Consider the following 25258-nt stretch of genomic DNA (forward strand, 5'->3'; position numbering starts at 1 on the left):
GAAACTACTTACTCATTACAACCAGGAAAGCATTAATTTTACAGTGAAAACACCTATAAAAGTCACTGAAAAGTGCTAAGTGTTTTCTAACACCTAACACTGTGGTCTAAAGTGAAAAATGGCCCCCTGAACATGCCCTCAACCTCAACCCAGAACCTGTGAATTTGTTTACCTGCTTGACAAAAACAATTTTACAGATGGGATTAAACTAAAGATCTTGAGATGGGAGATTATCCTGGTTTATCCAGGTAAAACCAGTGTGATCACAGGGTTCCTTATGAGAAGGAGACAGTTCTCTCTCTCTCTCTCTCTCTCTCTCTCTCTCTCTCTCTCTCTCTCTCTCTCTCTCTCTCCTTTTCCCCTCTGGAAGGCGGCCGGCAGGGTGATCTCCAATAAAGCCTGTGTCCTGGTATCCCATGGTCTCCGGCCCTCTGTTTCATCTTTCATCATGGTGCTGAACCTGGGTGAGCATGGACTATCCTCGAACCTAGCCCCGAGCTTCTGACTCCTGCTCTGGCTCTGCTCGGCGGCATGGTTCTGAGTTGATTGGCCTGCTCAGAACACTTCTCAAACCCTGCCGTGCCAGGACACGTGGGAATCTCGTCGCTTCCTTCTAACCGGTAGGCTTCAGGGACACCCCACCACCACCACCCTCCCTCTCGTTCCCTTGACCTGGAAGGGCCTTGTAGTTTTCCCGAAATCTCGGCTTCACGTCTTCTCGAAAGCCCAGGTGCCTGGCCGGGAAAACTCTGCTTGTCTCTATGGGAAAGGTATGGGGTGACGACCTTGAAACCTTCTCTCTCTCTCTCTGTCTCTCTCTCTGTCTCCCTCTCTCTCTCTCTCTCTCTCTCTCTCTCTCTCTCTCTCTCTCTCTCTCTCTCTCTCTCTCTCTCTCTCTCTCGTTGGTTGAGGGAGAAGAAGGACGCTTCTTCTTTCCTCCCCAACTTCTCATTGGCCCTTCCATCCGGTCATGGGAACCTCTCAATCCAAACCCTCTCGTAACCTTTGGAAAGCGTTTGAGATCCCTACGAACAGGCTTTCCCCTCCCCACCCACCCTCTCGCTCTCCCCGCTTGCTTTACTCCTCTGGAAGTCCTCTTTGTCCTCTCAAACCCCTTTCTCTTCTTTCTGACTCTTTCAACCCAGCGGATCGTTTCTCTCCACGTGTCTCAATCTCTCCACCTCCTTACAATCCTAAACCTGTCCCTCTCTGCCTAAGCACTCTTTTTCCCAGGTCAGCGCCGGACTGCAGGATAACTTTCTCCTCACAGTTCCTGAAGTTGGTTTAGCCATTTTTTTTCCTTTACACACACTGGTCCAGCCCACTGACCTGCGGCAGCGGCATTTACAAGCCCTTCCTCTCCCTCAGGGTGTTCGCTTCCTGAGCCTCAGTCTCCCTGAAAGGCCTCTCCAGGTCCCGCCCTCATTATGGGAGGCAGGATGGGGCATTTCTACCTCTGAGAATTCTAACCCCCTTCCCTCCCCACCCCCCGCCCCCGCCTTCTCTTGTGCTCTCCGTCTAATCTCCGCTCCTGTGGCCTCCAGCAAACAAATTCACAGGTGGCTGGCCATTTCCCTTCTCACTCTCTGACCTTTAAAAATAAATAAATAAAAATAAAAAAAGGAGACAGCCCTAGCTGGTTTGGCTCAGTGGATAGAGCATCCGCCTGCGGACTGAAGGGCACATGCCTGGGGTTGCAGGCTTGATTCCCCAATAGTGGGTGTGCAGGAGACAGCCGATCAATGATTCTCATCATTGATGTTTCCTTCTCTCCCTTCCTCTCTGAAATCAATAATAAAAATATTTTTTTTAAATAAAAAGAAGGAGCCAGGAGAATAAGAGTAGGAAATGTGATGGATAGGTGCAGAGGTGAGAGAGAGACACACACACACTAAGACTTGAAGATGTTATGTTGCTGGCTTGAAAACGGAGGGAGGGGCCAGAAGCCAATGAATGGCAGCAGCCTCTGGGAAAGATCAAAGTTACCACCAGGAACAGGACAAATAAACACCATGTTGCCCCCTGATTTTGCGAAAAACACAGCATCACTTCTGTGAAATTCCTGCTCGAAATGCATAGCCTGAATCTAATCATTAAGGAAACAGGCAAGCTCAAATGAAGGGCCTTCTACAAAATAACTGTGTTCTTCAAAAATGCCAGAGTCATAAATATAGTGAAAGACTGAGGAACTCTTTCAGATTAAAGGAAACTGAAGCGACCTGACAGCTAGAGGTAACCCAGAATCATGGATCACAGATGTTTTCTTCTCTTGCTATAAAGGATACTATTGAAGAGATTTAAGTCGAATCTACATACTAGCTAATAGTTTTGTAGTACATGATTATGTAAGAAAATATCCTTACATTTAGGAAATATACAATGAAGTATTTGTAGATAAAGGGAAATCATGCCTGCAACTTTACTTTTAAGTGGTTCAATAAATTAAATGTATATGTAATATTTACATGGGGTGGGGCAAAAGTAGACAGAGAGAGAGAGAACATTAACATCTGAGGAATCTAAGTGAAGAGTATATAGGAATTCTTTGCACTATTTTGAAACTTTTCGGTTAATATAAAATTATTTTTTAAGTTAAAAAGATTAAAATTCACCATAACAAAAGATGTTCCAAACAAAGGAAAAAGACACATGACAAATTGAGAAGACAGAGCTATAATATTTCATCAAGGATTAATGTGCATAATGAACACCTAAAATCAATCATGTAAAGGTAAACAAGCAAATTTTTTTTAAATAGGTAAGAGATATAAACAGGCAGTACTTTTAAAAAGAAAAACAAATGTTCAATAAGCACTTTTAAAGAGAGAATCAATATTATTAATAATCAAAGAAATGCAATTATCTTAATTCCAAAACCTGATAAAGACACTACAAAGAAAAAAATTATAGGCCAATATCCCTGATGAACATAGATGCTAAAATCCTCAATAAAATATGAGCAAACTGGATCCAATAATATATTAAAAATATGATACACCATGATCAAGTGGGATTTATTTCTGGGATGCAAAGTTGGTGCAGTATCTGCAAATCAATAAATGTGATATACTACATAACCAAATAAATGATAAAATTGCATGATCATATCAATAGATGTAGAAAAAGTGTTTGATAAAATCCAGCACCCATTTATGATAAAAACTCTCAGCAAAGTGGGAATAGAAGAAACATACCTCAACATCATGAAGGCCATATATGACAAACTCACAGCCAAATCATACTCAATGGGCAAAAATGAAAAGCGTTTCCCTCAAGAAAAGAAATAAGACAGGGATGTCTGCTTTCACCACTCTTATTCAACACTAGAGGCCTGTTGCATGGATTCAACACTAGAGGCCCATTGCCCGTTGCACATTGAAAGGAAATTAGTTAGAAGGTGGCTGGAGGGGCTGGACTGGATAAGACAGGCCCTTGAGCCAACTTCCCACAGTCCCTCTCTGGCTGGCTGCACCTGGGGCAGTGCTGAGGCTCAAAGGGGTCCCTTGGCCTGGCCTGCGGGGATCAGACCAAAACTGGAAGTCCGACATCCCCTGAGGCGTCCCAGAGTGCGAGAGGGCACTCGGCAAAGATGCTGTCACTCAGCAGCTCCTGCGTTGAGCGTCTTCCCCCTGGTGGTCAGTGTGCATCATAGCTACTGGTCAGAGCGTTTGCCCCTGGTGGTCATTGCGCGTCATAGCTACCAGTCAGACAGTCAAACGGTCGGATGGTCACTTAGGCTTTTATATATATAGATAGTACTGAAAGTCCTATCCACAGCAATCAGACAAGAAGAAGAAATAATGCCGAAACTGGTTTGGCTCAGTGGATAGAGCGTCGGTCTGCGGATTGAAAGGTCCCAGGTTTGATTCCGGTCAAGAGCATGTACATTGGTTGCGGGCACATCCCCAGTATGGGGTGTGCAAGAGGCAGCTGGTCGGTTTCTCTCTCATCGATGTTTCTAGCTCTCTATCCCTCTCCCTTCCTCTCTGTAAAAAATCAATAAAATATATTTTTTATAATAATAATAATAAAAAGAAAAAGAAAAAAAGAAGAAGAAATAAAAGGCATCCAAATTGGAAAGGAAGAAGTAAAACTGTTATTATGTGCAAATGACATAATACTATAAAAATCCTAGAAGGCCGAGACCGGTTTGGCTCAGTGGATAGAGCGTCGGCCTGCGGACTCAAGGGTCCCAGGTTCGATTCCGGTCAAGGGCATGTACCTTGGTTGCGGGCACATCCCTAGTAGGGGGTGTGCAAGAGGCAGCTGATCAATGTTTCTCTCTCATCGATGTTTCTAACTCTCTATCCCTCTCTCTTCCTCTCTGTAAAAAAATCAATAAAATATATTTAAAAAAATCCTAGAAGAACACATGGGCAGTAAAATCTCAGAGATTTCTCATAGCAATATTTTTTCTGCTATAGCTCCTTGGGCAAGGGAAATAAAAGAAAAAATAAATAGGACTGCATCGAACTAAAAAGTTTTTGCACAGCAAAAGAAAACACCAACAAAATGAAAAGACAGCCCACTGAATGGGAGAACATATTAGCCAACAATACATCTGATAAGGGGTTAATATCCAAAATTAATAAATAATTCATACAACTCAACACCAACATAACAAACAATCTAATTTTAAAAATGGGCAAAGGACCTGAATAGAAACTTCTACAAAGAGGACATACAGATGGCCAATAAACATATAAAAAGATGCTCAATGTCACTAATTATCAGAGACATGCAAATTAAAACCACAATGAAGTATCACCTCACACCTATCAGAATGGCTATCATCAATAAATCAATAAACAAGTGTTGGCGAGGATGTGGAGAAAAAGAAACTCTTGTGCACTGTTTGTGGGAATGCAGATTAGTGCAGCAGCTGCTGTGAAAGCAGTATACTGGTAGAGTTACCTCAAAAAATTAAAAATGGCCCTGGCCAGTTTTGCTCAATGGATAGAGCATTTGCCTGCGACCAAAGGGTCCCAAGTTCAATTCTGGTCAAGGGCACGTACCTTGGTTGCAGGCTCCTCCCCAGCCTGGGCCCTGGTCAGGGCTGTGCAACCAATCTATGTGTTTCTCTCACATTGATGTTTCTCTTTGTCTTTCCCTCTCTCTTCCACTCTCCCTAAAAATCAATGAAAAAATATCCTCGGGTGAGGATTAAAAAAAAAAAAAATTAAAAATGGAACTGCTTTATGACCCAGTGATTCCACTTCTGGGAATATATCCAAAGAAACCCAAAACACGAATTCAAAAGAATATGTGCACCCCTATGTTCATTGCAGCATTATTTACAATAGCCAAGATTTGGAAGCAGCCCAAGTGCCCATCAGCAGATGAGTGGATAAAAAAGCTGTGGTATATTTACACAATGAAATATTACACGACAAAAAAAAAAAGGAACTCTTACCATTTGCAACAGCATGGAGAGTATTATGTTAAGTGAAAGAAACCAGTCAGAGAAAGATAAATACCATATGATTTCACTTACAAGTGGAATTTAATGAACAAAATAAACTAACAAACAAAAAGGAAAGTTGCATAGATGAGCCCATATTTGTTAAGAAAAATGTATACCTACATTATGTATATAACTTCAAAGACAGAAGTCTGGAAAGAAGCACATTGAACATTTGCTAGTGCGAACCTCTATTTATATACTGTTTGGATTCCTATAATACAACTGGGCATAAAACTACAAACTACTTCACATTTTACTAAATAGAAATTAAATTATATATTATGTATGGTGAGATCATGGCTTTGTGAAAGATGATGCTCCCTGTGCATAATATTTAGATGTCAATGTTCTGAAAGTTGGCTAATGTTCAACCTTACCCTTCTAATATTCAACAGATCCAAATCTCCCTCTCTCTCTCTTTCCCCTTTCTCTCTCTCTTCCTTACCTCTCTCTCTTCTCTCTCTCTCTCTCTCTCTCTCTCTCTCTCTCTCTCTCTCTTCTCTCTTCTCTCTCTCTCTTCCCCCCTCTCTCTCTCTCCTCTCTCTCTCTCTCTCTCTCTCTCTCTCTCTCTCTCATTCACATTGTTAACATGAATAGAAACACATAAATGTGTTACTCAGCTGATACCATTCAAATAAATGCAATAATCTCCAAATTTGCACATCAGGCTGATTAACTTTGGTTCTAAGGAATAATACCAAGTAACCCATATCTTCATTCCAGAAATTACTCATCCTCCATGTCTCAGTGATTCAACCTTCCCTGACCCCAAAATATGTGACTCCTATTTCTACTTGTTCCTACTGACTCTCTATTAAATTTTCCCCAAGGTTTAATGTAAATTGAGCTGAGCTTTGGATTTAATTTATTTTTAGATTCACCACTGCCATTGCACTGGGGCCAGCCCCAAGTTCAGTATAGTTTGGGTTTTCTGTACTTCCTCTCCATGACTTTTGAGAATGAGAATGTTTTTATATTCAAATTTAAGACTTATGCATGTCTCAAATGTCAGGATTTTAGAAGCAAGTTTCAGAAACAGGAAGTATCTCCCCAGTATATGTTCATCTACTAGTAAATCCAGACATCTGGGATGTGAAACATGTGTTAAAATGACATTTCAGCTGAGCTAGATCAATAAATATCATTCCTTGAAATAAAATCTCAACTAAATGGAGTTGAAAACTTATGTCCATACAAACCTGCACGATTGTTTATAGCAGTGTTAGTCATAATTGCTCAAAATTGAAAGCAACCAAGATGTCCTTCAATAGGTGAATGGATAAACAAACTGTGGTACATCCACACTACGGAATATTATCAGTGATAAGAAGAAATGAGCTATTCCAGCCCTGAAAAGACATGAGAGAATCTTAAATACATATTGCTAAATGAAAGGAGTCAGTCTGTAAAGGCTACATACTATATAATTCCAACTACATGATATTCTAGAAAAAGCACAACTATAGAAACAATAACGAGGTCAGTGGTTGCTGAGGGGCTCAGGGGGAGGGAAGGAAGGACGAATAAGGGATTTTTCGGGTCAGTGAAACTATTCTGTATGATACTGTAATGGTGGATGTATGACGTTAGGCCTTGATCAAAACCTGCAGAAAGCAAAGCGTGAATCTTAATGTAAAGTGTGGACTTTAGCTAATAATAATGTATACATATTGGTACAGCAACCGTAACAAATGTACCACACTAATTCAGGATATTAATAATGGTGAGACGCTTAAAGCTTCTTTTGTAATTTACAGGTTATCTGATTCTTCTATGGTGAATGCTTCGCAAAAAAAAGAACATTGAAATCATCCATAACCTAGAAACCAGAGAGAACTGCCATTTATATACTTTTTAAAAAATACAAAAGTGTTTATTTGCAGGGAGCGAGAGCTTTCTGGCCTGCTGCTCCTTCCCAGGATCATAAAATGCTTCTTCCACGGCTTGTGTAGACAAGCTATACAAGTATGTGTGCATAGAACCTGGAAACTCCTCCTGAAGGTGACTCTATAATTTACCCTGGGCGGTTGGGATTGAGGTGCTGAGGGAGGGCCTTTTATGTTATACATATATTTTTTGCTATCTATGCATCTGAATCATGTTGCTATTGTACAATGAGCATGTGTTACATTCCTGCTTTTTAAAAGTACCAATAAAATGTTTAAACAAATGACCCATTGTATTCACAGGTGGTTCTCTCTGCTTACAGGCCAGGCGGTAAGGACAGGTCACTCTGAGTGGGTTGGCCTTGTCACCAGCATGTGTGGGAGCTGGAGGGGTGGGCTAGGGGATCTTTCCTGGACTTGAATCCCCATCCCCTAGCCAGGTGCAGCTCCCTCAAGGAAAATGTTGGCCCCGACACAAGCAGGTGGCCAGGCCCCTTCCCTGCAGGTTGGTCCACGTCCCTCTGGGATTGTTACGTTTATTCTACTGTCTGAATATGTGTACTAGTTTTTCCTTGAATAATTAATTTTTGAAAATCTTTTCATTCTTTACTTTTAAGTTATACGTATTTCACTTCTCTTGTTCTAAAAATTCCTTAACACTTTGAAAGTGTTTCCCCTCATCATTTTCATTCATTATCTAAATTTCTCAAATTAGTTTAACTGCAATAAAACCTACAACTTTGACATTCTAATGTATGGCAATTCCAGCTCCTTAACACCACTGTAACCAATTTTATCGTCTGGGACACAGGCTAGGATTGGGCCGCCCAGATAGCATTATCCTCCCTGCACAGCAGGAAGCTCAAGCCCAGAGTGTTTGGCTGTGTGGCTGTGGGCAAGTCACTCACATAGTCTGAGGTGGAATGGAGTGGAGATTCCAAGTGACAAGAGCCAGCGCCAGGAGGGTTGCAACTGCCCTTGGCTGGTGACCTCTCCCTCCCTCATTCTGTTCTCTCCAATCACAAATCAGTCTGAATAGCTGCAGTCTTATACCAGGCTTCCAGCTCCCCGTCTGAAACCCTCCCCACAGGACTTTGGCCCTGGGCTGGCAGCTGGCCCCACCCTTTGGCCTTTCAGTTTGGTTTCTGCAGAAGGGACCATATGACTCACAGGCAGGTGCCCAGACCTGCAGCACATCTGCTCCCTTTCAGTCAGATCTAAGGACACCTGAGAGGGCACAGGGTCCTTCATAGGCAGACCCCAAACCACGCTGCCCAGGAAGGCACAGTGCCAGCTTCGGTCAGCCAGGGATCGGCCTGCCGGCAAGACAGGGACCCTGGGCCATGGCTGGTCAGAACCAAAGCCAACCACTCTTAAGAGCAAGAATTATGTAGGAAACTTGATTGAACAGGTAGGTGCTAACACAGGACAGGGAGGTGGGGAGCCTGAGCTGGGGACAGACAGCCCACAGGACCAGTCAGCTGTCCAGATCTGGCCATCCACACAAGTGCTGACCAAGCCTGAAGTAAATACTTTTCATTCTGGAGAGCTTAGGTCTTCTTGGACCCCTAGTTCAGAACCTGGGTCTCTGGGGATGAAGGAAGCTCAGTGTCGGCGTTTGATAACAAGGGATGTATCCCCAGAGCAGATTCCAAGAGGAACTTAGACGTTGGTAGTTTTAGGGTTTTCAGACATTTGTGGCCACTTGTGAACCTGTCACTTCAAGCAGCTACTATTTATTTCTAATTTATTTATTTGTTTGTTTGTTTGTTTATTTTTATTGATTTCAGAGAGGAAGGGAGAGGGAGAGAAATATCGATGATGAGAAAGAATCATTGATCGGCATGCCTCCTGCATGCCCCCTACTGGGGATCAAGCCCACCACCCAGGCGTGTGCCCTTGACCGGAATCGAACTCGGGACCCTTCAGTCCACAGGCCGACACTCTATCCACTGAGCCAAACTGGCTAGAACAAGCAGCTATTCTTTAAATAGAAAATGTGGTCTTACAATACGAGTAGGGACTCAGCACTGGGGGGGAAGAGTGGAAAGACCGTGGCGACCGCCTTCTTGGTATGTCACCTTGCATCCAACACGCAGCAAAACTGAGACCAAGAATTAACCAGAAAGCAGCCAAACTATCTACCATTTCCACTCAAGCAAGAACTTCGGTTAGGGGTGGGGTCTCGGTCATCCAACCCTAAGCAGCTTATTCGAGTATTCATTCCAGCCCCAGGCCATGCCATACCCTCCCTTGAAGTGTTCTAAAAACAGATTTCCCATCTTATCGTATGCCCAGTGCTATCTTAGTGCTTTCTGTGGGCTGGTCCCCTGAACACCCCACCCAGCTGGGCCTGCCCCAGAATCTTGCCCTGCTAACCCACTCCTTTTAGTGTGAGGAGAGTAGGTCAACCTATTCCCGATTACTGTCATGTGTGTGTTTGCCCCTTAACAAGAGTGTGGGCCCCCTGAGGGCGGGGCTCAGTCTTCTCCTGACTAAAGGTCTACACAGACCTCTGGTTCCACAAATGTCAGTACACCTAAAGGCTCAGATGCAAAGACAGTTAAATATTGAGTAATATTTGAACCCAAAAAAAGTGTAAAGCACAAAAAATAATAATTCAGTGTTTATCAAGCTTTTGGCACAGGGAAGAGTTTTGAACTTGGCTGTGTCATAGATGACATCACAAAAGATGAGCCCCACAGCCGAAACCGGTTTGGCTCAATGGATAGAGCGTCGGTCTGCGGACTGGAAGGTCCCAGGTTCGATTCCGGTCAAGGGCATGTACATTGGTTGCGGGCACATCTCCCGGTGGGGGATGTGCAGGAGGCAGCTGGTCGATGTCTCTCTCTCATCGATGTTTCTGGCTCTCTATCCCTCTCCCTTCCTCTCTGTGAAAAATCAATAAAATATATATAAATGAGCCCCACAAATGAAGTGTTTTCAAAGTAAATATACCTGTTTGAGTATAATTACCATTTTGCAGATGAGGATACTACGTGTAGGAAGGTTGAGTGACTTGAAAAGGGCACATCCCTCAGCTTGAAAGAGCAGAGCCAGCATTTCAGCCCAGGTGTGTCCAACACAAAAGATTGTGTGCCTAAGGACCAACCTTCAGTACTGCACCGTACCTACTGGATGCTAGGACGTGTGAATTACGCACAGAACTGTACACACACGTATATACAAGAACAGATATTCAAATACTGAGTAGTCCATGACAAAGAATATCTATCATTTTTTAAAAGTTTAGGTAGATATATAAGTAAAGCAAGAGAAAGGAAATAAAACCACTTGTAAAAGAGGAAATACAACAAGAAAATAAAAACATGTTCGCTCTCTCTGGTGATTAAAAACACAAAGGAAAAAGGGGGAGCTTCTGTCATGGGTGGCACGTGTAGGGCAGCTTGATTGCTCTACATGCGGAATCGACATTAAGAGATTTCGGAAGCATAACTTTTTGCTATCTGGGTAGCTGATCGTTGGTCCTGGCGCCCATGGGGGGGAGGGGAGGCACAAAAGCAAGTTGAATAAAGCACCCACTGCTGCTGATTTAGTGAGAAGGGAGAAAACCACAATGGCCATGACTGATGTTGTGAAGCTGGTATCTTCAGACATTATTAGGGACACTGAGAATACACCTCCCCCTGAGGAAATCAGTCTGGTTCTATATATCCAAAGTTTTATAATGTTCTACGGTTAGTGAACGCTATTTTTGGTCATTCAACTTAAATTACCGTGGATCTGTTATGTGCCAAGCATTGAACCAGGTACCACTGGAGTAAACAGCCAGCAGTGTGGGTCCTGACACCAAGGACGGCCATGATCTGTTGGGGCCTTTGTGTACATGAGAGAGAAAGGAACTTTGTCCTTGGCTAGCCCACTGTTGTTTTGGGGTTTTCTGTTACTCGTGGCTGAACCTAGCCCTGTCTATATCGAATGTAAATGAGCTTTCTCCAGCTGGAGACTGGTTTCTTAACAGAGTAGGAGGCAAGACCATCAAAACAGAATGAGAATGTGGGAGGGAAGTGGAGGGCTGAGCAGAGTGGAAACGGTATGAAATTATCATTTGGAAAGAGAGTGTGATCTTATTAGAGAAACATGGGAAAATGGCCAGACAAGTTCTTTCACAAGTTTCCAGAAATAGATACATAAATAATCTAATTTTTAAATGCCCTGAATGAATAAAGATGTGCATCACAACACTATTTATTGGAAAAAAAAAAATTCGGAAATTACATAAATGCCAAACAGCAAGAGAATAGTTACATCACATCAGATTTTTAAAATAATTGTTAGGAAAGGTAAATAGTAACAGATAAAATAAACTTAAGGATGATTTATTCTCATCCTTACATTTATTTTATTGAAACAGTGGAATATAAAATAATACATATACTATGATTATAACTACACGTGGAGGGAAAAATGGGGGAAAGTACCAAATTACTAATAAAAGATTTTAAAGTTCCTCAATTTTGTTGTGTTAATACCAAAAACTATTATTTTTAACACAGCATGTGTGATCATCTCCTTGAACAGGTAATAATCCCTGAAAGGTGAGGTGTGTGTGCCTCTCTGTGACCCGTGGCAGCTCCCACAGGGCTGGTACTCACGTCACAGACAGCTGAGTTGAATGCCTGAGGTTCCACCATGACTGGGGAAGAGCATCCTCTCTTTAAGCAGCTGTGGTGTTTCTCTGTTGGTCACAGGTCTCTCACCAGATGGTGAGCACAAAGTGGGGGTTTTGCTCTTTACGTGGGTGCTGTGCCCCTCCTGCCTCTTCCCTGGGTCTGGGGCTTCTTCTGGTGGAGCTAGAGCCCAACCCTGATGATATTTCCCCACGTACACGATGACCAGTTCCCATGATGTGATAGGGGAGCAGACACTTCAGACTAAAGGGAGAGCAAGGGCAGAGTGCTGACTTGAATGAGTAACCTCCATTCACCGCCACATGTGGGTCTCACCGTTCCCTCATTTGTTCATTTTGATATTTGTTGAGTGTCTACTACAATGGCAGGCACCGTGCTAGGTGGGAGAGATACACACCTCAGGCACACCTCATGCAGCTCACAGTCTGATGGGAGGGAGGTAACGAGGTAATTACAATACCATGGATTGGCTTCTGCTCACAGGATGCCATGAGAACAGGCAGCAGGGCACACTAATTGGTTAGTTGGAAACAATAATGCATTATTTGGTAATTGAGTTAGGAGTGCTGCAGGATAGTGAGTGAGCAGGAGATGGTGATGGTAAGTGCAGGGAGGCTGGCTAGACGGGTCAGGCAGAGCCTGGTCAGACTTTTAGACTCCAAGGGAGGCCCCTGGAGGAATGTGAGCAGGGGACTGATAATGTTATCATGGGATCCGGAAAAGTGGCTCCAACTCAAGACAGCACTAAAGCAAAGCTCAAGATGACGGCTGTGCAGCAGGCCTGGAAAATACCCAGTGAAGACTGGGATAGGGCAGAGGGCTCCAAGAAGGGTGTGCAAGGAGGACAGGGTGAAGAGGATTCTAAAAAATACCTGGCATGCTGGAGCGTTAAAAAAAAAAAAAAGTGTCTCTGATAAAAGTGAATAATTTACAGAATTAGAAAGACCTATCCTAAAATTCATATGGAATCTCAAGGAACCCTGAAGAGCCCGATAATCTTGAAAAAGAACAAGAGTGGGGGACGCACATTATCTGACTTCAAAACTTGCAAAGCTACAGCAATCAAAACAGTGTGGTGCTGGCACAAAGACAGACAAACAGTCCAGACCAATGGAATAGAATAGAGAGCCCAGAAATAAATCCTCAGGTGATTTTTTTTTTTTTTAAATCCTCACCTGAGGATATTTTCTCCATTGATTTTCAGACAGAGTGGAAGGGAGGGAAGTTTGGGGAGAGGGGAGAGAAAAAACAACAACAATGGATATGAGAGAGACACATCAATTGGTTGCCTCCTGCATGTGCCCCCAATTAGGCCGGGGATGCAGCCTGCAAGGGTATGTGCCCTTGACCGGGAATCAAACCCGTGACCCTTCAGCCAACAGTCTACTCACTGAATCAAACTGGCCAGGACCTCACATGATTTTTTTTTTTTTATATATTTTATTGATTTTCTGCAGAGAGGAAGAGAGAGGGATAGAGAGTTAGAAACATCGATGAGAGAGAAACATCGATCAGCTGCCTCCTGCACACCCCCTACCGGGGGTGTGCCCGCAACCAAGGTACATGCCCTTGACCGGAATCGAACCCGGGACCCTTGAGTCCGCAGGCCGACGCTCTATCCACTGAGCCAAACCGGTCTCGGCCTCACATGATTTTTGACAAGGGTGCTGTGGAGGAGAGACTATTCCATGACGTGGCCATTGTCTGTCCCACAAGCTGAACTCAGGCCAAAATGGAGGTTGCTTTCGGCAAACGTGTGAGACCATCTGATGGTAATCAATGTTCATTCTGACATGAATCAGCACTTTTCCCTTGCTGCCTGCTACGTGCTGATTCCTGGAACAGGCTGTTGTCCTGACCTGGTCAACCATGTAAAGTGTTTTCCCATACTGATAGCTTTCACCTACGGGTATGGTACCGGTAACCCCCTCCCCCTTTCACCCTATATAATTCTTTGGCACCTGCTAAGCACCCAGAGGAATATCCACTTCATCTCGCAGCCACCCAAAATATACTTCGTATATACGTTTCCCTTAATAAACTCTATTAGTTGCCGGATTGGAGTGGCCTGCTTCTTTCTTCCGTCTCATTATGCCCTCCACTTACGAAGGGAGATTTGAGTCTCGGGGCTTTTCCCTGAGTGTCTGTAGAAAAACAGTGCCAAGATCATTCCATGGGGAAAGAACAGTCGTTTCAACAAATGATGCTGGCAAAACTGGGTATGTACATGCAAAGGAGTGAAGTTAGACCTTTACCTAATATCATATACTTGTTTTACAGTTGTTTGTATGGAAAAATTAATTCAAAATGGATCAAGGATCTAAATGTAAGTCCTAAAACAATAAAACTTAAAGGAGAAAACATAGGGCAAAAACTTCACAATATTGTATTTGACAATAATTTCTTGATATAACACCAAAGGTACAGGTAACAAAAGTAAAATATAGTTGTAAAAACAGTGATGTCACCTGGCCGGCGTGGCTCAGTGGCTGAATGTTGACCTATGAACCAGAAGGTCCCAGTTCAATTCCCGGTCAGGGCACATGCTCAGGTTGCAGGCTCGATCCCTAGGGGGTGAAGAAGGCAGCCAATCAATGATTCTTTCTCATCACTGATGTTTCTATCTCTCTCTCCCTCTCCCTTCCTCTCTGAAATAAATAAAAATACATTCAAAAAAAGAGTGATGTCATTGAGGTAGGTGGAACTTTTAGTACCATTATTGGAGACATAAAAGCACTTGAAATTGGAATCTACCCACATAAACAAACAGTAATAGGTTTAAAAAATGAAAGTTCTCTGTGAAAAAAATATTTAAGACCATTGCAGCTTTCAAAAAAGAGGAGTGAATAAATATAGCATTTACATATCTAATAATACTCTCTTTTTACTTTCACAAATATTTAGCTGTGATAATTTCTGTTAAAAACAAAACAAAAATATACAGAAAAAACAAGAATGAGGATCTAATCATAATACAGGATATTATGTAAAAGTTGTTTTACAGTTGTTTGTATGGAAAAATAATACAATCCTATCTATTGAAAGCCTAAGCGACCATTATGGCGGAACAACCAGAACGACAGGTGGCTATGATGCACACTGGCCACCAGGGGGCAAATGCTCAACGTAGGAGGAGCTGCCCCCTGGTGGTCAGTGCGCTCCCACAGGGGGAGCACTGCTCAATTGGAAGCCGGGCTCACGGTTGGAGTGCAGTGGCCGTGGCAGGAGCCTCTCCCACCTCTGCATCAGTGCTAAGGAGCAGCAAGCAGGTGGGCAGTAAGGAGCGAGGGGTCCCAGACTGTGAGAGGGATCCCAGACTGTGAGAGGGCGCAGGCCGGGCTGAGGGACCATCCCCCCCTAGTGCAAGAATTTCGTGCACCGGGCCTCTCGTAATTAATATAATAATACAAGAATCAACTCTGTGTTTTGGGTACTCACAATTATCTACTTTTGCCCCACCCTGTATTATATATATTATATATGTATATATATAATATACATATATAATATATATATATCAATAAGAATTTTTTATTTTCCTTAAAAGATAGGTCCTATGTCTCTCATTAAATTTTAAGAAGATAAGACAAGAAAAGGGGATTTTGGTAATTACTTTAAAGATACCAGTATAGTCCACTGGCTGCTCTAGGAAAGATAAATTGGAGAAGGGCAATCATCAATGACTTCACCTTTCACTTTGCCACTAGGCCAGACAATACAATATAGCCCTCATGGTGTGTTTCTAGGGAGTTTCCAAGAAAGAGTATCTAAAAAAAGTAAAGTGCCCGAAAGCTGGTTTGGCTCAGTGGATAGTCAGCCTGCAGACTGAAGCATCTCGGGTTTGATTCCCATCAAGGGCACATGCCCAGGTTTCGGCTTGATCCCTGGGGGGGACATGCAGTAGGCAGCCGATCTATGATTCTCTCTCATCATTAATGTTTCTTTCTCTCTCTCTCCCCTTTCCCTTCTCTGAAATCAATAATATATATGAATAAATATTTATGGGGTCAGCTTGAGAGTCTATGTGATAACCTGTTTCCTTCTTTGTTTATAAAACACACACACACACACAAAAAAAAAAAAAAACTGGAGCCTCCCACACTGTATGGAGAAGAGTCACAGAGCAAAGCCAGATGCAGAGCCAGCTTAAGCTGTGGTGAGGCCCTAGAATGATGGGATTCCAAACTGGTCAAAGGTTTGGAGTAGAGAGACAGCCCCGAGCACCCAGCAAGTTCAGACAGCACCAAGACTTCCCTAAACTCTGTGCAGCTGCAGGGGGAGGGGGAAGTGCTGACACAGGGACTAGGAAGCTGGTCTGAGCCAAGCGCCTTGAGCCTCGGGGAAGGCTGGGTCAAAATAGGATCTAGAGGACAGACAGGGACAGGTTGGGCCTCAAATCCAAGTGCAGAGCGTGGAACCCTCCTGGGGTGGGAGGACATCTCCCTCTTCAGGGGCAGGCTCTCCAGTCACCTGGGCATGTCCGCATCTGAAAGACACTTGTGCCTGATCATGCCCAAGATGGTGGTTTTTCCTCTCCTGTGGCCCAGCCACTTCCCTGGAGCTCTGGAAAGCACAGCCACGGTCCCTGCCTGTCTTATTCTGAGGGGGGAACTTCCACATTAACCAAGACAAGTTACCCAGCACCGCTTAACCACAAGGCCACAGAGAAGGTACACTGGGGAAGGACTGGGGAGGAACGACACACAGGCGTGCTTCCTGTTAGGCAACCTCAGTTTTAAAAAACACAGAGTATTTCCCTTCTCAAACGGATCCACGAAAGGGTTCCTTGAAATAAGCATTTCCATGGAGCATCTGAATAAGACTGTTTATGAAGTATGTGCTGACTCATACCTTCTCGGGAACAGCTACCCAATTTGACGCTGGCCTCTCAATTCCCATAGAATGTTCTTCTCTTGGGCCTGCGAGGGCTCTTTCCTGGTTGTAGTCCTGTGACCCTGCCTGTCTTTCTTTTCCCTCTCTCCTCCTGCTTCTTTGGGGACTTCATTCTTTCTCCTCATTTGAGTGACCATCGCCCACTTCCTTTAATTGTCACCTCGGTGCTGATAATAGCTGATAATCACAAGTGCTCATTATGTGACAGGCACTGTACTAATAATCTCTGATTTCATCCTCAAAACAGTCCTATGGAGTAGACACTGTTATTATCCCCCCCCCCCCCCTTTTTTTTTCCATCTTCACCCGAGGATATTTTTCCATTGAGTTTTAGAGAGGGAAAGACAGAGAGAAACACTGATGTGAGAGAAACACATCTATTGGTTGCTTCCTGCATGATCCCGACCAGGGCAGGACCAGGGAGGAGCCTGCAACTGAGGTACGTGCCCTTGACTGGAATCGAACCCAGTACCCTTCGGTCGGCAGGCTGTCGCTCTATCCACTGAGCCAAACCGGCTAGGGCTATCCCCATTCTTATAGACAGGAAAACTGAGGCTTGGTGGGGTGGGCTGGGGTTGAAGTAACTGCCTAAGGTACCCAGCTAGTAAAGGGCAAACCCGGGATTTGAACCCGGCCAGTCCACCTCGGAGATTCTGCTGGCAACTGATGACACTTCTGTACTTCATGCAATTCCATGCACTCTCTCGCCTGGACACCCTTTCCAAGGGGCCAGGGCCATCCATCTCTACCAACCCCTCCAACCCAGAATGCTGACCATCCTGCTTGTTTAAACATTGAAATACTTCCAAACCCTGCCACCTGGCAACCTGTCCCCTTCCCAGATCACTCCTCCAAGACCTCCCCACATCCTGGCACGGTGCTGGGGGCTGAGGGCTGGGGAGTGCGGGCTTCAGGATGCTGCTGGCCTGGGTCCTCACCAGTACTACTCCTGTGGTTAGATATTGCTAGTATCACTTCTGCCGCCTCCTCCTCCTCCTCTCTCCACAAACCAGTTCCTCCTTCTAACTTCCTCATTTCTGGGGTCCGCACCTCATTCTCCTGTTCACCGTACACGAGTTATTGCCAGCCACTCAGTTCTCTCAGCCGCCCTGCCTCCCTACCCGCCGGGAGTGTGAAAGCCTCATAGGCAGCCCCTGAGGTGCCCAGGAGTTTTCCTTCTGCCCCTCTCCTCCCAAGTCCTGGCTGGCTGTCCCATCTGCCAGACTCCTTTCCTCTTCCCTACTGCTCACCTTCAACGGGTGGCCTCGTCCTGTGGCTTTGACCTCTTCCACCTGCTGCGGCTCATCCCACCTGTCTCCTTCCTTACCCCTCGCTATGGTCTCCATCCTGGAACAGACCCCTTCTGGCCCTGGCCCAGCTTCCGTGGCCCCTGCTGGACTCCCCCTACACCCGGCCCCTTCCTCCTCCATTCTGGAGGCCAGGCATTCAAGGACAAAGCCTCGATTCCTCATGAGAAGTCTACCTTCTAAGCAAGGTGTTGGTCTTACCCTGCCAATGCCTCCTCCATTAGACTGCCTTATACAGAGAACGTATTTCACGAATATGAAATAAATTCAGTCAGCTGATCCTCACTTATGTTTCCAACGCTTCCTACCTTATCCAATCACAACCCTCTCGAGAAAGCTATTGCCAGCCACTCAGTTCTCTCAGCCGCCTTGCCTCCCTACCCCCCGAGAGGTCCCCCAGTAGTTTCCCTTCTGCCCCTCTCTTCCCAAGTCCTGGCTGACTGTCCCATCTGCCTGGCTCCTGAGCATCCAATGCAAGGCACTATGGCAGGTGCTGGGGACCGAGCTGATGTGACACCCCAGAAGCTCATGGTCGGAGCTGGAGGAGAAAGATATATTCATATGAAGGTCCAATGGTGACCCACCAACTTCCTCTGGCACTGCCATGGAAGACAGACAAGCAGACAGCTATGCTGGGACAGACACTAGTGCTGAGCGCCATTGGTCCATGCAGTCCTGCTCCACTATTTAACAGGACCTTGAGAAGTTGGTTAATTCCTCTGCCACTCAGTTTCCTCATCTGTAAAATGGGATGGTAAGTAAGCTACCACCACAAGGTAATTGTGAGGCTTAAATGAGTAGTGTGTATGAAGCATTTAGAATGGGCTTTCCGCAGACTCTGTGCACGGTAATAATAGCTATTATTGTTTTTATTGTTTTATATAAAGTGTCTTAGGAAAGTAGAGATGGAAGATAAACTTTGCAAACTATCTCTTAGGATCTCAGATACCTTCTGACAGGATAAGCCGGACATTTTTCTCCCCCAGACCATTACCTAACCTCTAAGTCCCAACCCAGACCTCATTTCTGTCCCCTCCCCTAACCACGCCTGCAAGGCTGCATCTGGAACAGCTGGGCGACTGCTTTACTGTGGCCTGGGAGGGCTCTGAGGACGGAGGCTGAGGCTCTTACCCCATCACACGCCCTGTCCGCCTCACAGATCCACCTTACTCACTCAGCAGCTATTTGTGGAGCACCCTTTGTAGGCCAGCCCGCGAAAGGGGCAGGGGCACTGGAAGCCAGCACAGCACCTACCCACAAGGTGTTCACGTGTTTGTAGGCCCCAGATTCTAAACTATAAACGAACAAATGCCAAGAACAGGGGTCCTCAAACTTTTTAAACAGGGGGCCCGTTCACTGTCCCTCAGACCGTTGGAGGGCCGGATTATAGTTTTAAAAAAAAAACTATGAACAGCCCTGACCAGTTTGGCTCAGTGGATGGAGCATCGGCCTCCAGACTGAAGGGTCCCAGGTTCGATTCTGGTCAGGGGTATGTACCTTGGTTGTGGGCACATCCCCAGTGGGGAGTGTGCAGGAGGCGGCTGGTCGATGTTTCTCTCTCATTGATGTTTCTAATTCTCTATCCCTCTCCCTTCCTCTCTGTAAAAAATCAATATAATATATTTAAAAAAAACAAACTATGAACAAATTCCTATGCACACTGCACATATCTTATTTTGAAGTAAAAAAATCAAAACGGCAAAAACACCCGCATGTGGCCCTCGGGCCATAGTTTGAGGACGCCTGGCCAAGAAGGACCAAAATGTGTGCCAGGTGAGCAGGTGACAGAGCTTATTGGGTGCAATCAAGAAAGGCTTCCCTGAAGTGGCGACATCTGGGTGAAGATCTGAAAACTGGGTGTCACTCTCTGGGAGAGGGGGAGGCAGGTCTCTCTGCCCTGCTTTTTCCCACAATGCCTGTCACGGGACCCAGAAGTCCTATCTCTATTCTACCTAAAAAATTCCCAGGACTCCTCCCAGCGCCTGCTGTGAGGTCATTCGCCCTCCCTGTGAAGCTCCACAGACCTGCACCCCACAGGTAGGCAGTATCCCAAGGGAACCTCAAAAGCCCAGGAAAGGGGACTTCCCAAGGTAGGGTATAAACTGTCCCTGAGGCCACAGAGCCAGGTTTCTCCACCCAGCAGCCCTCGATGGGGGACAGGGAGCTGTGACGCTGAATGGGGGGCAAGCAGGGTCCCGAGTAAGGAGTTGGAGCAATTTGGCAGCTACAGGTCAACTTCCGAGGTGTGCAGGCTTCCTGCCCCTGCCTTCACGGGATAGTTCCTCTAAGTGCAGGGATAACACCCTCAGGGGCCCCTGGGGAAGGAGACTGGACAGAGAGTGGGGACAGGCAGACCTGCCGCCTCCGGCCTGGGCTGGTCCTACCCGGCTTGGATGCCCCCACCAGCTCGCAGGGTCTCACACGCCTCGGCCTTGCTCTGGGCTGGGGCCATGGCCTGGAGGGGGCTCAGGAAACGGGCTGCCTGAGGGGACGAAGCTTCTGCAAGAGAACCCTCTGGGTCCGCAGGGGAAGTGGGAGCTCATGCGGCGCTGACAGGTTGTGTGTTTCCAAGGAGCTGAAAAGACCATCCCGGGGGGCGCGGGGGGGTGGTGCCGCTGCCCGCCGGCGAAGCTCACCCCAGCTCCCCGACGCCAGGCCCCCCCAAATCCGCTCACGGCGCAGCCCCCGGGGCCATCGGTGTCTCTCCCCCGACGAGTTGGTCCTCCCTTTGGGTCTCGGTTTCCTCATCGGCAAGATGAGGGGTGGGTGTCCCAACTCTACGGGGCTCGGCTGCACCCGTCCGTGGGAGTAGGCGCAGCTGGGGGCGTGCGCGGCAAAGAGGGGGCCCCGGGACCGGACTCGGGGACTTGCCTGCGCGCGGCGGGCTGGGCGTCCGCTCCGGGTCTGCCTCTGAGCGAGACCGGGTCCCCGCGGCCCACCGGCCCCTCGGCGCCCCCGGCGCGGCGCCGTGCAGGGTCGCGGGGAGGTGCGGGGCTGGGGCGCCCCCCGGGACTTACCCAGAAGTTCCCCTTGAACAGTGAGCGCGTCATGGCCGGCGCTGCGGCGGGTGCGGAGGGCAGCGGAGCGGCGACGGCGCCCGGAGAGGCCTGACGTTCACGGCCGCGGCCCGCAGTCCGACTCTGGACACTCACCGGCGGCCAGAGGGCCCGCCCCGCCCTAGCCACGCCCTGTACGACGCCCCGCCTCCCGCCACGCGGGACCCGAAGTCCGGACCCAGACGGACCCCGCGGCGTCAGGCCACAATCAGTGAGCGACGCCTAACGGCCCCCTCCTCCAGGAAGCCTCCGGTGATTGGAAGGAGCTGGTCCGGTTGCCTCCCCGCCCGAATTCGGCTCTGCTCCTGCCCACAAGTCCCCTCCTCCCTCGACCGAATTCCTTGCAGAGAATCCCGGCTCGAGGTGGTAGGGGAGTCCCCGCCGATCAGAGGGTGGCCGCGTGGATCGGGTGTCAGCGCGGCCGCACTGGCAATGCGGTCTCGTGAGGTGTAGACGCTCCAGCGAGTCGTGTTCAGGACCCCAGGTGCCCCGTGCAAATCACCCAGCCCCCGGGGCACGTTTTAGTCTAAAAGTCGTGGAAAGGTCATGGATACTTTCCTCCCCCCTTGGCTCTAGGTCCCTTAGCGGGGTCTTTACAGGGCGCCCAGGAGCTCAGCTCCTCCAGGACCCTTTCCCATTCTCAAGACCCGAGACCCTCTCCACCAATCCCACTGCAGCAGTAGGAGCCCAGAGCTTCCCTCCTCTTCCTCCACTCTCCTAACGTAACATACACCCCCGTAAAAGCATAGTCCCAGGGCAAGTCGGTCCCATCCCTGCTTTGTGGTAATATGGCACGCTGTGCCCCGAGCCAGAACTGCAGCCCAGAGAGGCTGAGTGAGTAGCTGGAGATCACAGTGTATTAAAGGGATGGAGAGCTCCGCCCTTCCAAACAGGCCAGAGCCAATGACTCTACTGGGGCAGATGCACTCAAGGAGGAAAGGATGAAGATCAAGGGTACCAAGAGTGAGCGCACAGCCGAAACCGGATTGGCTCAGCGGATAGAGCGTCAGCCTGCGGATTGAAGGGTCCCAGGTTGGATTCCGGTCAAAGGCACGTACCTTGGTTGTGGGCACATCCCCAGTGGGGGGCGTGTAGGAGGCAGCTGATCGATGTTTCTCTCTCATCGATGTTTCTAACTCTCTATCTCTCTCTCCCTTCCTCTCTGTAAAAAAATCAATAAAATATATTTTTTTAAAAAAAGTGAGCGCACAACACCAAGCCTAGAGAGGTTCTAGCTCTGTCCAGACATAGTGAAAGAGCAATGACTGAGAAGATTTGAAGGACAGCTAAAAGGTTCTGCTTGGTAATGCCATCCCCAGTCCCACAACACAAGGATGTGGAGGTGGCCTCCAGCCCTGGGTGACTTCAAGGGCATACATCTGTTCATCTGGTCCTTCATCTCTTTGGAAAGCAGTTAGGCTAGACTAGAAGGAAAGGAAGCCTGGCAGCACCATCAGGAGGCAGCAGAGGCCTTGGGGGGTGGGGGTGGGGGTACCAGGAAGACAGGCTAAACCTTAGCAGGAGGGGTAAGAAATAGTGCAAACTGGGAAGATGAAAGAAGTTGAAGGGCCAAAGACAGGACCAAGACTTTTCCTGGAAGCTTTTTTTAAAAATATATTTTTATTGATTTTAGAGAGGAAGAAAGAGGGAGCTATAGAAACATCAATAAGACAGAATCATTGATCAGCTGCCTCCTACACAGTCCCCACTCAGGATGGAGCCCACAACCCCGGCATGTACCCTTCCCGGGATTAGAACCCTGACCTGCTAGTTCATAGGTCCATGTTCAACCAGAGTGTCACGCTGGTCTGGCTTTTCCTGAGAAAGTTTTGAAGATTTGGAACAAATATTTAGGAGACAATTCCAATTGTCTAACTTTTAACTTTTAATACTTTTTTAAAGTCTTAAGTCTTACAATTTTTTTTTATGGTACATTGTCCTTGATTTTTGAAGCCCACGCAGGCTTCAGAGATCCCTGAATTCTAACGCTCTTCCACCATCTGGTGGCAAGATTGCAAATTGCAAATGTTTGTCGAAGCTGCATTCCTCAAACGTTTATTATGCTCATCACCTGGACAGGTGTTGATTGAAAAGACAAGTAAAATGTGTACTATATACAAGGGTCTATAAAAAATTTGGGACACTTTACTAACAAAGTTAAATAACACTACTACAGCAATTATGAAATAAATTTAAGTCAGTACATTTAAGATAACCGATATTTTGACAGTAGTTTTTCATGTATGACGCATCCCCACTTTTCAAACCCAAAATTAAGAAATCAATATTTTAAACATTTTGCTGGTTTTCCTCTTAAGGCCTTCTTTTTTGGCATCTTAAGTTGTTCTGTTTTCTCCACTGTCTGATCATACACTCAGCAGGAAGAGGTCCAAATTGTCTCTCTGCAGCTCTATTTCCATGCTCTTTTGCATAGCTGAAAGATAATCGCTTACCGGTATTTATCCTTTTATTTTTTGACATGTTTATGGGCTCAGAACACTCGGGTCCCTGTTCCATCTGTGCACTCTCCACCTCCACCTCCAATTACGGCATCAGCTCACGTCATAACAATAAGGCTCGTGATTGGAGGAAGCCTGTCTGACAAGGGATGGGCAGCTAAGCACCTGCAAGGCTCCCTCAATTTTCAGTCTAACAATTTTAGAAAAAAATAGTCTTATACACGGAAAAATACGGTAATCTCTTCCAATAACATACATTTGCATAGTTAAGCTCTTACTGTACGTAAAATTTGGAGTCTTGCTTTCTTAACAATGGACAGTATTGTTACTGTCCATTGTTAAACATTTCTTAACAATGTTTCAGAAGTATTTTCTAAATTCCTTAGATAAATCTTTCCTAACAAAAAGTTTGATACCACACAGTGTTGGCCAAAACACACACTCTTGCATGTAAAATTATCTTTGTAAAGAGAAATTTGCCCATGTCATCCAAATTTTAGATGCACCTATCTTCACCCAACATTTCCATGTTGAAGAATTTGCCCTCTAAATACATTCCCCCATGTGCAAAGTGAAATATGTATGGTTAGTTGTTCATAGCAGTATGGTTATTCTAGCAAAGATTTGAAGCAATGAAATGTCCACCCATGAAGAATTGTCTCGCCCAGCTTGCATGGCTCAGTGGTTGAGCATCAACCTATGAACCAGGGGTCACGGTTCGATTCCCAGTTGGGGCACATGCCCAGGTTGTGGGTTCGATCCCCTGTGTGGGGCGTGCAGGAGGCGACCAATCAATGGTTTTTCTCATCATTGATGTTTCTCTCTCTCCTCTCCCTTCTCTGAAATCAATAAAAATTTTTAAAAAGAATTGCCTCAATATATTGTGATGTATCTTTTTAAAATTATTTGGCCTTGGAAGAAACTAAGTGGAGACCTGAGCCTAGGCTGGCTGCTTTGGCTTACTAGGAAGTCAGAGAGAAGGGGTCCTCTTGTGGACAGGTTCAGGGGGTTTACCCGGGATGAACTGCTGGTGCCAATTGCTGCCCTGGTTGCAAGCCTTGGGTGAGGATTTGAAATCAGAAAACGAATTCAGTCCTAAAAGCCTCTGCGTAGTTAGGGTTAGGTCTATGGTTAGGCTATGGCACTTTCCATCCTTCCCCCACTTTCTGAACATCCATAGTTACTAGGCAAAAATTAGTCCAATTCTCTTTTTTAAATGAATCAAAGGCATGGGGATGAATATCCAAGCCTCTGGTCAGCCAGAGGACCCTTGTTACCGCACTGGGCTGGAGATCTTCAGCTGAAAGCAGACCCTAGTATTTTGGGTCAGGCCCGTGGCCTGGCTAGGGGAAAGGTACAATCTCCACTCAGCTTTTAGAACTAAAGACAGCCCATGATTGCCGACTATTGCAAGCTCGAGGACGGCACTACCCTGTGGTGATCCTCTTCGGAGAACAAGGTGGCAGGTAGTATTCCTGAATACCTACTGTGTGCTGTGCACATTGCTAGGTGTTTCACAAGTGACCTCACCGAATCCTCAT

At 46.3% G+C, this 25258-nt stretch overlaps 1 protein-coding gene and 1 non-coding gene across 2 annotated transcripts in view; one reads left to right on the forward strand and one right to left on the reverse strand.

Annotated features, from left to right (window-relative positions):
* PSTPIP2 (proline-serine-threonine phosphatase interacting protein 2) overlaps positions 1-25258 on the reverse strand; it is a 71331-nt gene extending 46073 nt beyond the window's left edge. Inside the window, exons 1-2 of the mRNA XM_054723603.1 lie at positions 25248-25258; positions 21220-21406 (exon numbers count right to left, since the gene is read on the reverse strand). Of these exons, the coding sequence (XP_054579578.1) occupies positions 21220-21406; positions 25248-25258 (198 nt within the window). The remainder of the gene's footprint in view (positions 1-21219; positions 21407-25247) is intronic.
* On the forward strand, positions 10715-10849 carry LOC114230079 (U11 spliceosomal RNA). Its single transcript, XR_003615927.2, has one exon. It is a non-coding gene; the product is annotated as a U11 spliceosomal RNA (small nuclear RNA).

The sequence above is a fragment of the Eptesicus fuscus genome, chromosome 12 (genome assembly GCF_027574615.1).
Source record: "Eptesicus fuscus isolate TK198812 chromosome 12, DD_ASM_mEF_20220401, whole genome shotgun sequence".
NCBI classification, from domain to species: Eukaryota; Metazoa; Chordata; class Mammalia; order Chiroptera; family Vespertilionidae; genus Eptesicus; species Eptesicus fuscus.